We start from the raw sequence: 14,261 nt of genomic DNA, 5'->3' as shown, positions 1-14,261 counted from the left end.
TAAGTCACACTGCATATTTGTTGAAATCTGATCATGTTTATATATTTAAAAAATCCTTACCAGTGCACACAATACACATATCAGTAGGCTTACAGCAGCAGAATTTCTCACTGATCAGCAGTTAGGGAGTGTGATGTGAACTGCCGTCTAGGCAGAGGAGAAGCATTTTGTAACGGAAAAACTGCCTCCACACACCCAGAGGTCCGTGTGCAGAAATGAGACATTGATCCATAATTGGAAGCACTCAGTCATGAAATCTAAAGACTAATTAAAGAAAGAGAGCTTTAATGGCATCCATTTACATATTCAGCGCAGTGATTCAATGCTGCTCGCTGACTTACAGCCTGTGAGAGATGGAGGGTTGATCCAGAGGCTGTTAAGGGTTGACGAAGATTGCACAATGATAGACTAACGAAAAGTGTCTGACACGTGTGACTGCATCAGCGTGAGCCGCTCGCACAATATGACGATGACGATGTTATTGTGGCTTTGCCATTGCCGACAGACACATCAGCTATAAAAACATGCAGATATGCATCAAAGTCTTTTATGACAGTTAATCAGGAATATGCTCTTGGCACAAATAGCAGTGAAGGTAGTGGAGTCAGCACTTAACTGAGTAGCAGCTTCTGTGGATGTCTTTTCAGTGTGACCTCTACAGGCCAACAAGAGCTTCTGCTGTCTCACTATCACCTGGAATCACTCCAACACACACGGATCAATTGGTGAGTGTAAATGTGCATGTACACCCATGTATCTGTGTTTACGTGTTAAGGTTTCAAGGTGGAAGAGGTGACATGTACAAAGTGTGGCATCTCATCTGGAGGCGTGAACATGTCCACTGGTCCTGCTGTGTTGAGGCGCTCAGAGCCCAGCTTTTGATACCACTGGGGCCCACTGAGGTGTACACACTGCCTGATTACATGTCAGGACTGGTAAGTCCTGCTAAGCAGGCGCCAGGCTGCCTACAGTGGCATCCTATACTTTTCCATGCATGTTATCAGCTGTACTGCTTTCAACCTTTTGGGTTAGGAATGATACAGAGCATGGCAAAAGATTGCTTGTCAGTGTCAGCATGCATGCGTGCTGTAGTTGATTGAATCTACTTCAGCAGAGCCGCCTAGTTATGTTGCATGTGCTCAGTGCTTGAAGTGGGTCAGTATGCACCGGTATACAGTACCGGCACCTCGACATTTTACTCTTTGGTGTACCGAGACTTTTTCTTGCATACTGGCACTTCTCCCAAGCTGCCGGTACTCTCCTCTGCCGTCTCCATCAGGTTCTCTGGGTGCTATGTGACACTAACCTGTTCCCGTTGTCGCCTGCCCGCTAATCTCTGTGAGAGAGGCGAGGGAGAAGAGAAGCTCGAGTGCCTTTTAAGCAGCCGTGTACAGGAAGTAGCTTGTCAATGTCAGTTTTCGTGAACCGACCAATCACAGCCTGGATGGGCTGGGACATTTAAAAATATTGACAGATAGGTGTCATTTACACTGGGGACGCTGAATACATGTCAGAATCAGAACATCTCCATTACTTTTTGAAAGCTTTTGTTAAAAATGTTCCGAAAAACAGCTTGCAACAAGAAATGTTAAATAACAAATGAAATGATGCACAATAAGAAAACAAAACAACAAGCTGCTGATTACTGCATTATATTCCATTATATTTTTATATTTTGAATTGTCACCTGCCACCTTAATTTTGTTCCCCTTCATATAAATAAAGACATTTCAATCATAAATTAGTGCAGAAATTAAGTGTGTTATATATATATATATATTGAGGATATTAAGGGGGGGGAGAGTACTGGCACCTATTTTTTTCCCACTTCTTCAACATCTGTTTCTTTGAGCATGTGCCACCCACTTCCTGTATTTTTTCTCCAAATACTGCGTCTATACCTTTCTCAACAGCCCTGGGCCTGTTTTAATAGGTTCATTTAAATATTTCTACTGTACAGGTTAGAGAAATGAGACAGCGTGGTGCCAGACCAGGCATTTCTTTAAGTGGAATAGGCTTCGATATAAAAGCCAATCATCTTGAAGGCCAAGCTAAACTCAGGTTAATTGGAGCCAACTGCTGGCCAAGGTTCCTTTTGCCTGTTCAGTTAGATAAATCTGTGGGGAAGGAGCTTTTGAGAGAAATCTGAATGGCAATATTAAAGACAAGTGGAGCTTTTTCTCACTGCTCTGTTTTGGTTCATCAGAAGACAGTGCTGAGGGAAAACTCATTACGATGCAATCCATACTGAGTACTTGTTCAATAGACACTACAAAGGTGTAATTAGAAGGAAAACAACTAGTATGTTTGTCAGAATGCCTGTGGACAATTGCATGTTTTCATCTCAAACCACTTTACTCCCCTGGCTGAGTGCTACCTGCAGCGAGCACATCAACAATTTTGATCTAACCACAGGTCTAAAGTGTGTCTGTCTGCACAGAAACCATGAGGATGTTTCTGCAGAGAGTACAGTCATATATTTATTTGTGGGAGGAGAGCATGAAAAATAAATCCATGCTGTGCTTATTTGTAGCCTTTGTTTCACACTGAAGCATTTCAAAACCAAACCGAAAGATCCTGATCCTTCATAGTCAGATGCAGATCAGAGATAATTGCAGAGAGGAATTGGTCGGTTCCATCCAGTTGTGTAGTTAGAGTACTCTTTACTAATCAGTTTAAAACGTACTTATTTAGTCATTTGTTAATTAAATTTTTTGAACAAAATCACAGGCACATGTACAGTTAATAAAAAAGACTAAGTCACTATTACTTATTATTACTGTGTCTTCTGCCAAAAGAAAAAAAAACTCTTTAGTTCCCAAATTATAGTGTAACTATTTTATAAATTTACCAACAGGTGAATACTTTATTTTACAGTCCAGAGTTTTGTGCTGATGGTGGTCAGCAATTAAATCTAAAACTGCCGTAGCCTACAAGAAAACTGGAGAATTAAAACAAATTTATGTATTGAACTACAAAATACTTTTACTTGTTATGTTAAGTATTTTTAAAAAGCAGAATTGCACTGTAAGTACCTGCCAAAAAACAAAACAAAACAAAAAACTCTGGTAATGCAACACTCCAAACACTGGTGGCCACAATCTAATCCTCAGGGGGATTAACCTCTAAGAGCAGGGTATACACTCATAAACCTTTTAAATCTGAAACACATGAACTCTGGGACACATGCGAAACCTCAATCTGTCTCTCCTCTGCACATACACTATCTACCACATTGTGCCGGCCAAAAACAAAGTCTCATGGATAGCATCCGCCATGGCGTGAATTGACGGAATCTGAGCTACTATGCAATCAAACTGCTCCCTTTATCACTGACAAGCCATTTAGGTCACCATGTAAAGCCAATGTGATATATGAATAAGTTTTACACTTTGACAGTGGTTACCTTCACAACATCATGGTCACTTGGCGTAGATACATACAGTACAGATTGGATCTTGACTGAACTGGGAAAAAGTGCAATGAGACTCACTAAGACACCATTTCCCCACATTGTTTCCTTGGCAATGGAACAGAGGGGCAGCCTGAACAGCCAGATGTAATCTGGGCTGACTGCTGTAATCAGCTGGATGTCCTGGTGAGACGCAGAATATAGCACATCTCTGTTCCGGTCCTGATAAAGGAAACCAAACCACATCTGTTCTATTAAATACAATTTGAATGTTCCTTTCTCATCAACCTTCAATATGGGACCTAATAACACCCTCCGTGTTCACTCCATCTTGATTAAAAAAAGAGCTAAGTAAAAAAGCTGTGACACGGCTGTGCTGTCATACACGAGCACTGATCGCACAGTATTTCCATTATTAAGCAATGAACAAGAAAGTAGAACCGTGTAGACAGTTTGTATTGGTAAATACTGACAATGAGGCTCCAGTGAGAGTGTTTATGGTAAATGGAGACCAGTGGGAAAAGGGCTGATTCATTATTAAGGGTGTTAGCATTAAGACTGTCAAGTTAACATTCCTGTTTGCCCCTAATGTAATTGGGCCGTTTCATTTCAGCCTTGATTTATTCAGCATTATGCAGTATTAAAGCCTGCGTGTGGCTCATTCTCAGGGCTGCTGCACCTTCAAAAAACTTGGTCCATGGAAAAAAATCAAGAGGGCTTCGCACCTAATTTCAAATCAAGTTTGAAATCAGAGAAATAGCCCTGAACTGTTCATGTGCAGTCCTGAAAAGAACTGACTGTTGTTCTTTGTTCACCTTAGGTCACCTTGTCGTGCTTACTGTAATCAGACTTTTTCACCTCTCTGGAGCAAAGTGCACAGGCACAAATTTTCAGAGACCCTAAGATATCAAAGGAAGAATGATACATCCACGTTTGAATATGATTAAATTTGTTGAGGGGCCTTGAGGACTGAAAAAGCTATCTTGGGTCCTTTGTTTCATTGCAATTTTGACATAAATGTCACAATCTATAAATAATTATGTCCTTAAAGGTTCTCTAGACTTTGAAATTGAGATAAATTGTGAGGTCGCTGCCAAATCTCACCCGTTATTACATAGCTGCATGATTTCTTTCCCTCTGGGATCCTAACCATTCACATTGATGAGATTTACAAGCCTGCTTTAGAGGAAAACCCATGTATCTTTATAGCAAAATTAATGCACGTTGAATTTAATTACATTAATCTGAATTCTATGCAGATTTGATTCAGACAATGTAGAACAGTCCATGACGAGGCTGTTTGAAGTTTGGATAATTAAAAAAGATATTAAAATATATATGTCCTCCCCACTTGGACTGGCTCTTTTGTGGAGTGGCTGGTAATGAGTGGACTGCCTGCTGTCCCTCTTGCTGGGTGTGGTGCAGGGGATTAATGAAGTGGTGGCTCACAAGGGAGATCCATCTGCACCCAGACAGTCTTAATGAACTACCAAGGCCCAGACATGGCACTTTTACTGAGGGCCGCCACTTATGGCTTATGACATGCTGAGGAAGCAGGACTGCTTTTGTTTTGAATTGGCTCGCTTTTAATGGTGACAAAGTGAACTTTTCAATCTACCAGAGTGCACTTCAGCCAGTATCATGTGTACTCCACGTAGCACTTTTGTCCCTTTCTATAGGGATTCATTTTGAATTCTTTGATGTACTGTAGCACCATCACTGAAAATCTCAACCTGTCAAAGGAAGGGTGACATGTTCACTTCAAAATATGATGGAAGGTAAAAATAATCTGCATGTAGGATAGTATGGGGCTGCAAATCTCTCATCGTGCAGGTGTATAGAAGGAAAACTATATACTCATGAACTCTCAGTTGTTCATTAAGTATGTATATGACATAAAACAAACAGTATACAACCAAATAGAAATTAACAGGAACTGTTCGCTAAGCCCATTCCACTTAGTTACTGCTGCAAAGTTGCAGATTTACTGCTTGAAATTTGAAGTCATTTTTTAAACAGTGGGTCATCACAAAGTGGAAAACAAAAGCAGACTTCTTATCTTTAGGTACAGAATATCATCCTCATTTTACACTGTTTCATCTTGTGGAGAAATCCAAAGCTTGACAGACCTGTCATGCCTAGTGACGGGTGCTAAGCTTTGACAATGAACAATTGCTGTTCAGAGGCGGGGTTTAGCAAACAGTCACTTAATTTTAAATAAGAACTTCAACCTCAATAATGCATGTTTAAAAGTCAGCGAGAATCTATCAATCCATCAGTTAGTCTTTATGGTAATAAAGTGCAACATAATTGTACAGTATGAATTTGATTTCTAGCTCTTCACTGAAGGTCTTTATGGGTGTTTTAACCAAAAGCCTGTTATTCTGTCTGTCTGACAATACAGCTTTAAAAGGTACAATGTGTAAGAATTGAGACTACTCTCAATCTGTCAAATTCATAGTCCCCCTATTCATAAATAGAGGGCAGTATATCACATATCAGGTCACTGCTGCTAACTGTCGTTTGCTACTTAACTCGGTCCTATTAGCTGAATGGGAATGGGCACCAAGTTGGTGATTGCTGGAACAGCAGAAAGAATAACCAAGAGGATTTTGGTTAGTTTTATTTTGTGTCTGTTGAGTTTTTGTGTCAAATAAGTTTGGTGAAAGAGAGAGAAACAAGGTATACGTTAATTTTATTATTTTTAACAAAAAGAAAACAACAGACAGGGTCATCATAGGTGAGATGGAAATGCTTGACACTGTATAAGAAAGGAAATTTAAAAAAAGAAGAGGCTGACTTACATTGAAATGTAAAGGTCTGGGGGTCCTTTATGCCCATAATTGTCCATCAAAGTCATAGGTTCTTATTATCTGTGACTTTAGCTCAGCCAATTTATTTTTCTGAGAAGAAAAATGGGTGTAAGAATATTTCCTTACCTGACGTTTTGTGCATTTATTTTGTTTATTTATTAGACTGAAAAAAATAAGAGAGCTTCTGTAACTTGGCAAACTTGTTGCTCGCACACATCTCCCATCTGAAACTACAGCCTGAGCTATACTATCAGACTATCGCCTCTTGAGGTACAAGTGGTATAACAAGACAGGAAGGCCTAGGCTAGCTGGTTCTTTAGTAGATATCTCTGCAACACAACACACCTCTTTGGTATAACGTCAGAACTTCTTCACATATTGTTGATAACATTTTTTAATGTTTTAAACTAAAACTCTTACATGTGGCACTGTGCATATGCAGTACAACATGGAGCAGATCTGGTTTTTAATTTAACATCTCATGATGAGCTCCTGGACAGCTAATAAGTCATTATTGAATGCTCAATAGATTTCTTTCAGTAAATTTAAAAAAAGAACTGACATCAGCTGTTTGGTGGAGTTCAGCTCTGTTATTTTCAGTATACGCGTCTTTACAGCACCTTGATGAAAAACTGTCAACACAGTATTGCTTTGATTAGGCTGAATGCCGCCAGTCTGGGAAAGTGTGCAGGTTTGCATTACCATAGGAAAATTCAAATGTCTGTAGGGATGAGAAACCGATTGAAAATATGTCATAACTCTGAAAAGAATGTTTTGTGTGATGAAAAATTCATATTGTTTGATGAAAACTGACATATATGTATATTATGTTTAGCTGTGAAGCATATATGTCAATATAAAAGTTTAGTATAAGCAAGCCAAAGGAGTTTGCAAGTGAAAAATAGCTATGTCTATTTTATTTATTATTTAAATGGGTATTTACAGCGAGTCGGGTGTGGTTGGAGCATCAGCTGTAAAAGAGAAGAAAGAGATGGCTCAGCTGGCCAGGGTGAGCAGCTTCAAGTGACTGACTGAACCTGCACATAGAGTACACCTGACCCATCGGCAACCCTGTGCTCTCATGCTTGCAGTGAGAGCCCATCATGGCACACATACACACAGGCCTAAATTAACAGCCCCACAGACATTATTCACTGACACTTAGTCCAGTCTACAATCCAAGGTCCAGTGGTTGTGCCAACGATCCATTTGTACCACAGCTGACAGTCTGAGCTCCGATTCCAATTTTCAGTCCAAGCGTGTGTATGTGTGTATGTCAAGATGAAAATCCAATCTCACTGCAATCATGAAAGCAGTTAGCACATATGTGTTTGCTGGTATCATTAGCTGACTTACTAACAGCTGCTCATCTTGGGCAGCTGGGTCACTCTGACCCTTCCATCCACAGATATTTACTTTATGTGCAAACCATGCACATAAGTACCAGCTGAAATTCTAATCTAAAAAGTATAATATGTATATATAAATATTTTTTAATTAATGGAAAACTTGAAAATATTGAAGGAAAGTCTGAGAATATGGAATAGATATAAACCATGGTCAGACTAGTATTTATTTCATTATCATATTGTGAGATTGTGGCTGTCATATTTCCCATTGCAACCCTTTCTCCTACTGTTTATACTATGGTTCAGTGTAATATGTTTTGGAGGAAACACAATTACTGTGGAGATAATGTTCCCTGAAAACGTTTTTTCTTGTCCACAGAGTGGAGTGGTTAAGCATATAACTCCGGAGACCGGAGTGTACATGCTGCATGCTGCATCCTGCATGTGGATAGGTTTAAACTACACAAATACTTTGGATTAAGGTATGGAAACATAATGGTTTTGGTTAAATATTGAAAACTATCAATTAAATTGACTATCTTTCCCCATCTTTAACCAAGTGCCTTAATATGATCATACATAACCTTTAAGACTTTTATCATGCTTTGGTTGCCACAAACTAATATTGTAAACAATGTAAAAAATCATCTGGGTCATGTACTACTGTAGCTACTGCCAATACATAGTTCTATAGTCAGTTAACATTTGTAAATTAGTACTATACGCTTAACTACTGTGTGATAAGCTAGCATTGCATATCTAAACCAAAAATTGTGCCAGTGTGGTGTCACCAGTCTGTTTCATTCAATATTCTCAGATTTGGATTCAATATTATATTTTTATTATTATGTTCTATAACGTTTTCCATGACATTTTTCCACAAATAATTTCCTGAACAACATGCCATAGAACTATATATAAATATGATATGATATGTATGATATTTAAATGTGTGTGTGTATATATATATACACACATTTTTTCAGAAAATGCAATCTAATAAATTAATTACGTTTAGCTGTCAAAAACACTTTCTAGCCAACTCCATTGTAGTAGTGTGGGAGAGATGTTACAAATGAAAAACATTCCAGTGCTGTGATTTGATAAATATATTTAAGCTCATATTTACATTATATTTATTAAATGTTTAAAAACAATGTCAGCATCATTTTAGTCTCTAAATGTTACCCCAGATTGTGCCTGAGCAAAAAAAGTTGCAAAAACGTATTATATACTGCAGGTGTAAGCAGTCTAAACTTATCAGCGTCTCTTATCACCAGTGATGGTGTATGAAAACACATGGCGGTTGCTCACAATCAGTAATTCACCCTTTTAAATGTGCTTTTGTTTAGTTTCACAATTCCTTCTGCTTTCCATACAAGCAACGTGTTTCCTTGGCAGCATCCCGATGTTTAAAGCGTCTCTGGTTGTGCATGACTGGTGATGGTGTGATCTGCTAAATAATAAACTGTACCCTTCGCAGCTATGTGCACAAATTTTCTTAAAAGATTTGTAGGAAGAGGGGCTCTTTAACCAATGTTTGAAAACTAGTGCAGATCTCAGATGTGGATAATTAGATAATCTTGTTCATAGTGTTGTTAAAAAAACAAAAATTAAGATGCACCTACAGCATTCACACACCTCATCATGCTCCTATCATCAAGGAAGCAGCAGAAAGGAAGAAAGCAGGCTGAATGACAGATGAGATAGCTATGTCTAATCCGCTTCTAAAAGAAAGCTTTATTGATATGACTGGGAGCGGGGAGGACAAGACGAAAGAAAAACTGGAGCATTGTGTATTGTATAGCCATGACGGGGCGTCTGTGGTCTTCTCTGTGAAGTGGCTTTGACAGCCTTGGGGATTAAGGAGCAGTCCATCGTACATGGTCCAAACAGCAGGGATTAGACTAAATACGCTCACTCTTGTCTCTGGCTCCTTCACTTAGTAAATCAATAAAACATGATTTTACTACAGTAAAGGAGCATCTGTGTCTGAGTGTATGTGTGTATTGGGGGGGAGAAGGTGAGGTCGTAAGAAAATAACCTGCATAAAGCGGGAGAATGGCTCCAGAGGGAAGGAGGAGCCAGCTGCCAAGTGTTGCTGCTCACTGCTGCAGTTTGCTGAAAGCTCCTTTTTATGTTGTTCAAGATGCTGCAGCTCCACTTACTGCCATGCACAGACATGATATATAACATCCATGGGAACGTTATAGTTAAAGGCCAATAATTCAACTTGGACAAATGTGGCCAGCCCCCTCACATATTCAAGTTAGCAATTAGTGTTTTAGAATTTTAAAACAATATGTTACTCCACAAAAAACACCTTTAAACATGTTCATGTTTACTGCATTTCCACCAGCGGCCAAAGAGAACCAAATGGCTTTTAGTATTCAGGCTTCTTACTCAAATTATATAAAACCAAATCTAAAATCAGACATATCAAATCTTATGTACTCAAATTATCTTATGTAAGAAATCATTTTCAGCTTAAAGTTTTTGCTCCTGATGTGAGTCTTATTCAGTCACTACAGTAGCTACAGATATTCCGGCCGTTATTTTTAAGTCAATAAAAAGAGCAATGAGGATGAGGCAGACACAAACAAAATGATTACCAACAGCATATTTTGCATCCCTGTATATTTGCAGGCAGCCAAAACCTTTCTATTTATAAGACTGAGCTGTCAAAAGTTATTATACGAGTGAATGGAAGGTCTGAAAATAAGTTTCAGTGCGGAGGCGACTCTGAGCTCCTGGAGCAGCTCATGTTTGAAACCGACTGTTGGTAAAGTCAAATAAAGTTGTACTGTATGTTGAGATGTTGTATGAGAAGTGAACATTTTACACCCACCTAATAATATGCCACTGAGATCTGAATGTAGTCATCAGCATCTGGCGCATCACAACCTAGCTGCTGGTCTGAATGTAACTGTGCAGTATCACACAGCAATCTACTGTATTAAAGAAAGTCCTAATTAGCTGCTTCTTATTTTACAGCCATAGCCGTTCAAAGGAAGGCACAGTTATCTTTAATGTATGTGCTGTAGCATTGTAGTCACTCTATAATCTTTCCTCATAGTGATCCACTAATAGCAGCATGTCTTAACAAATCAGTGGACAAACAGATTGATATTCTATATGTTTCATAGACACTACACTTAAATAACCCCTCTACAGCTTTCATTATAAAGTTGCATTTGCAATGTCAAATGTCCTGTTTTCTTAAGTGAGTGGTTTAGAATTTGCGGCACGAAAGCCAAAGTGGATCTTTCCCAAACCCTAAATCAGCCTCTAATCCTTAAAATGACACCTGTCACTAGAAAGTTAGATCTATTAAAACTACTTTCTGATCCGAGAAGGAACGCACAAAAGCCTTCAATCAGAACTTAATTAACACAGCAACCTTTTTTCCCAGTGTTGGCAATCACTTGCCTATCTGCCAGATTAGTTTAAGGACATAAATACAGATAGGAAATGACCAAAACAAACTCACAAACTCTGAGGGTATGGCAGCAGAAAAAAACTACGCAAATAAAAAGAGAGAGAGGGGGACGTGAGAAGAAGGTCTATTAACTTTGCACCCCCCCCCACAGTGGTCTCAACATGGCCCATATCCCATGGCCTTTATGTCAAGTCAAATGTACCATTCCAGTAGAGGGAACATAACTTAGAGCACCAATAACACTGTATGTTTCAGTGCCTGTGTGTTTTGCAAAATATTAACGATCAGCTTGAATGGTGGTAATGTAAAAGACTGTAAAAAAGTTTTAAAGAGACTGAACCACTACTCAAGGCAATAGTCGGGTACCAGAAAATTGAGAAAATGAGAATTTGTAGCAGCTGTAAAATGTATTCAAATCTTAGTGTGTGCTTTTTTTTTTTTACATAAACTGTAAAGGTTATATTAAAAAAGCATACATTTTTCAATAACAAAACAATCACTTCTGCTTTGCCGACTAAATGTGAAAATAGTGGCCAGTAGGAGACTAAAATCAATAAAGAACTGACGAATATACTGCAAATACATAAATGAAAGCTGCAATAATTAATATTTTTATATTAACAATAAACCTTTTTTTGGTTAAATGGAAGACATTACTAGGTGTAATGTGAAAGGGGTCACCAGTATTGATGAGCCCACAGAGTATTATCATCTTATTCTGCAGTTCCGTTCATCTCTGGGAAGATCCTTCAGCTTATTGTTTTGGTTTTACGGCTCAAAACTTTAATGTTTTGATTTACTCTCACTGCTCTTATCAAAGTGATTTGCAGCAGCAGCAATGGGCCAGGCAAATGTTGGTGTATGATGTAAAAATTCATCTGCTGACCTTTGCTGATCGTAGCTGGACTCCTTCCTGCGGCAGTGGAGAGTCACCACTCGGTGGCCTTCACTCCTCACATCCTGGCTAACTATCCATTGAGTGGGGTTGCTGGGACGAGCCCCAAGAAACGTCACTCCTTCCTTCAACTTCACCCTGTGGAGAAAGAAAAGACATGTTTAGGTATAAGGCTGAAGGATTCTCCTCTGTTACCAAGAAGATCCTCATTCCAGCGAATCATTGGATATATCCGGCTGATCCATGCATGGCAGCTGAGCACAGACAGACAATGATTTCTTTTCATTCTGTCTAGCAATACATTATCTGGATGGTTCACTGCACCATCACGTCTTATCTTCTGACCCAGCTGTTATCTTGGTTTTGATTACACTGTTTTTCTTTCCCAACAGGACACTGTTTTAAACACGTGTGTTATCTTATGTGTTCCACTAGTCAATCAAAACACAACAAACACCTGCTGTTTCAGTGTTCAGTTTATACATCCTAAGCAGTCGGATAGGTGATTGTGTGTGTATGCCTAAAGCTCATTGGTTCTGAATCCAAATAGAGAGTATCAGAATTAACCAATCAAAAAGATAACTCTCTCTGACACTTTGGGATCTGGCATCCATGGTGAATGTGCTGCCAGAGTGACATGTGACCATCCCATTATGCCACTACTCTTCCTTCTTTACCTCCCTCAGTAATAGATTGACTCTCTCAGTCTGAAAAGGATATTATGAAAAGGTTTCTTTGACTGCGGCAAAATGACAGCATAAACGTCCTTGGCTCTGTGTACTACAAAGGAGAAAATATGTAAATGAAAACCTCCCTTAAAGGTAAACCATATTACACAGTACAGTATAGTCACCGTACAGAGATGGCTCTGAGGGGAGAAAGTGTTGACATAAAACAGATTTAGACTAACACAGCATGGAACATGTGTGGTTTTGTCTGAGGGTGACAGTTAAGTTCCAGGATTGAAGAGAAGATTCAATTAGAAAGAAAGACCCAACCACTTTCCAATCCATACCAGGTTGGCAGATGAGGCCAAAGATAGGACTTTGCTTTCATCTTGAATTTGTTGCTGCACTTTAACATTCACTGTGCGATTGCCTGTCTGTATGCCAATGAATACATCTGCCCCCTCCAGTCAGGCCTCTTTCTTTGATGTCTTATCAGGTTGTGAAGGGGACTATGTGTGAAGTGAAAATGTGTAATATGACAGCTGGTATGCTTCCCCTCTTTATAGGAATAACGATAAACACTACACCTAAGGGACACTCTGAATGTGTGTGTGGATATGTAGGTGTTTTTGTGTGTGTGTTCTCCTAATGTATATGTGTGTAACCATGTTTATGTGTTGCAGTCTTTCCACAATGTTGTATGTATTTTTGCCAGCTGCTTCCCTTTTTGTTGTGTGTGTGTGTGTGTGAATGGAGATCTAACAGACATTGATAGATTTTGTCTGCACTGACTGTCTTTCTCTATGACTACTACTACTTGCAAAAACTGAGCAATTGTCACACCCAATGGTTATTTTTGCCCCACGTCTATCAGGTTGGGCCATTATTGAGCTGACATTGTGTAATCTGAATTCAGCATTAGACAACAGAGCAAGCAAAAGAAGGTGAAATCATTGCTACAGTGTGTAAATAAACTGGTGGTTTGACTCATTTAAAAAGTAGACTACTGAAATAGTTGAAAAATAACCCTGGTGATGTCATTGGGGTAAACTGAGACTACAAATATTTTATAGGCAGGCTGGACACACAAACTTAGCATGGAGGCGTTAAAAGGCGTCTGGGTAGGTGGAGTCTAATGAAAAGATGTTGTTGCAATATGGGAAATGTAGGGTCCACAGTTTTGTTGTTTAGTTTTCCCGCATTACTCCCACTGGTTGTTTTAACGATAAAAAAAGATTTCAATTAAATATATATATATATATATATATATATATTAAAGAAATATTCAACTAACTTGTCACCATAAATTACTGTATACATTTGCAACCACAAGTACCCAGTGTTCACCCACACCTAGTTGGCTAGAAGGCTTTATTTATATTCCCATTCATCCTCCTGCCTGATAGCAACAAGAGCCTGCTTACTAAACTTAAACATAGTGGAAAAGCTGGGAATGACCTCAGCCTGTCAACGTTAGTAGAGACAGGTGGAGGAGAGGTAGCTACACCAAAAAGTAAATTCTTACAAATCTTGACCTACTGCAAATCCTGAAATACACAAAACATCACAAAATAAAAGCTTACATCATCAATCTAAGGGTGGATTTTTCCCCAGCTAAATGGAAGACCCACTGTCTAAGCCAGAGTGAAAGGAAGTGCTGAGGAGGAACTTACTGGCAGTGAGCG

General features: G+C 39.0%; 1 protein-coding gene across 1 annotated transcript in view; it reads right to left on the bottom strand.

The window, feature by feature from the left end:
- The window catches only part of si:dkeyp-14d3.1 (transmembrane protein 132C), a 149,028-nt gene that overhangs the window by 52,299 nt on the left and 82,468 nt on the right, over nucleotides 1-14,261 (bottom strand). The window contains exon 3 of the mRNA XM_038704675.1: nucleotides 11,900-12,046. Coding sequence (XP_038560603.1) covers nucleotides 11,900-12,046 — 147 coding nt within the window. The remainder of the gene's footprint in view (nucleotides 1-11,899; nucleotides 12,047-14,261) is intronic.

The sequence above is a fragment of the Micropterus salmoides genome, unplaced genomic scaffold (genome assembly GCF_014851395.1).
Source record: "Micropterus salmoides isolate LMB-PRFRI ecotype aquatic unplaced genomic scaffold, ASM1485139v1 Ms_hic_scaffold_7, whole genome shotgun sequence".
NCBI lineage: Eukaryota > Metazoa > Chordata > Actinopteri > Centrarchiformes > Centrarchidae > Micropterus > Micropterus salmoides.
This window is presented reverse-complemented; position numbering and strand designations above follow the sequence as displayed.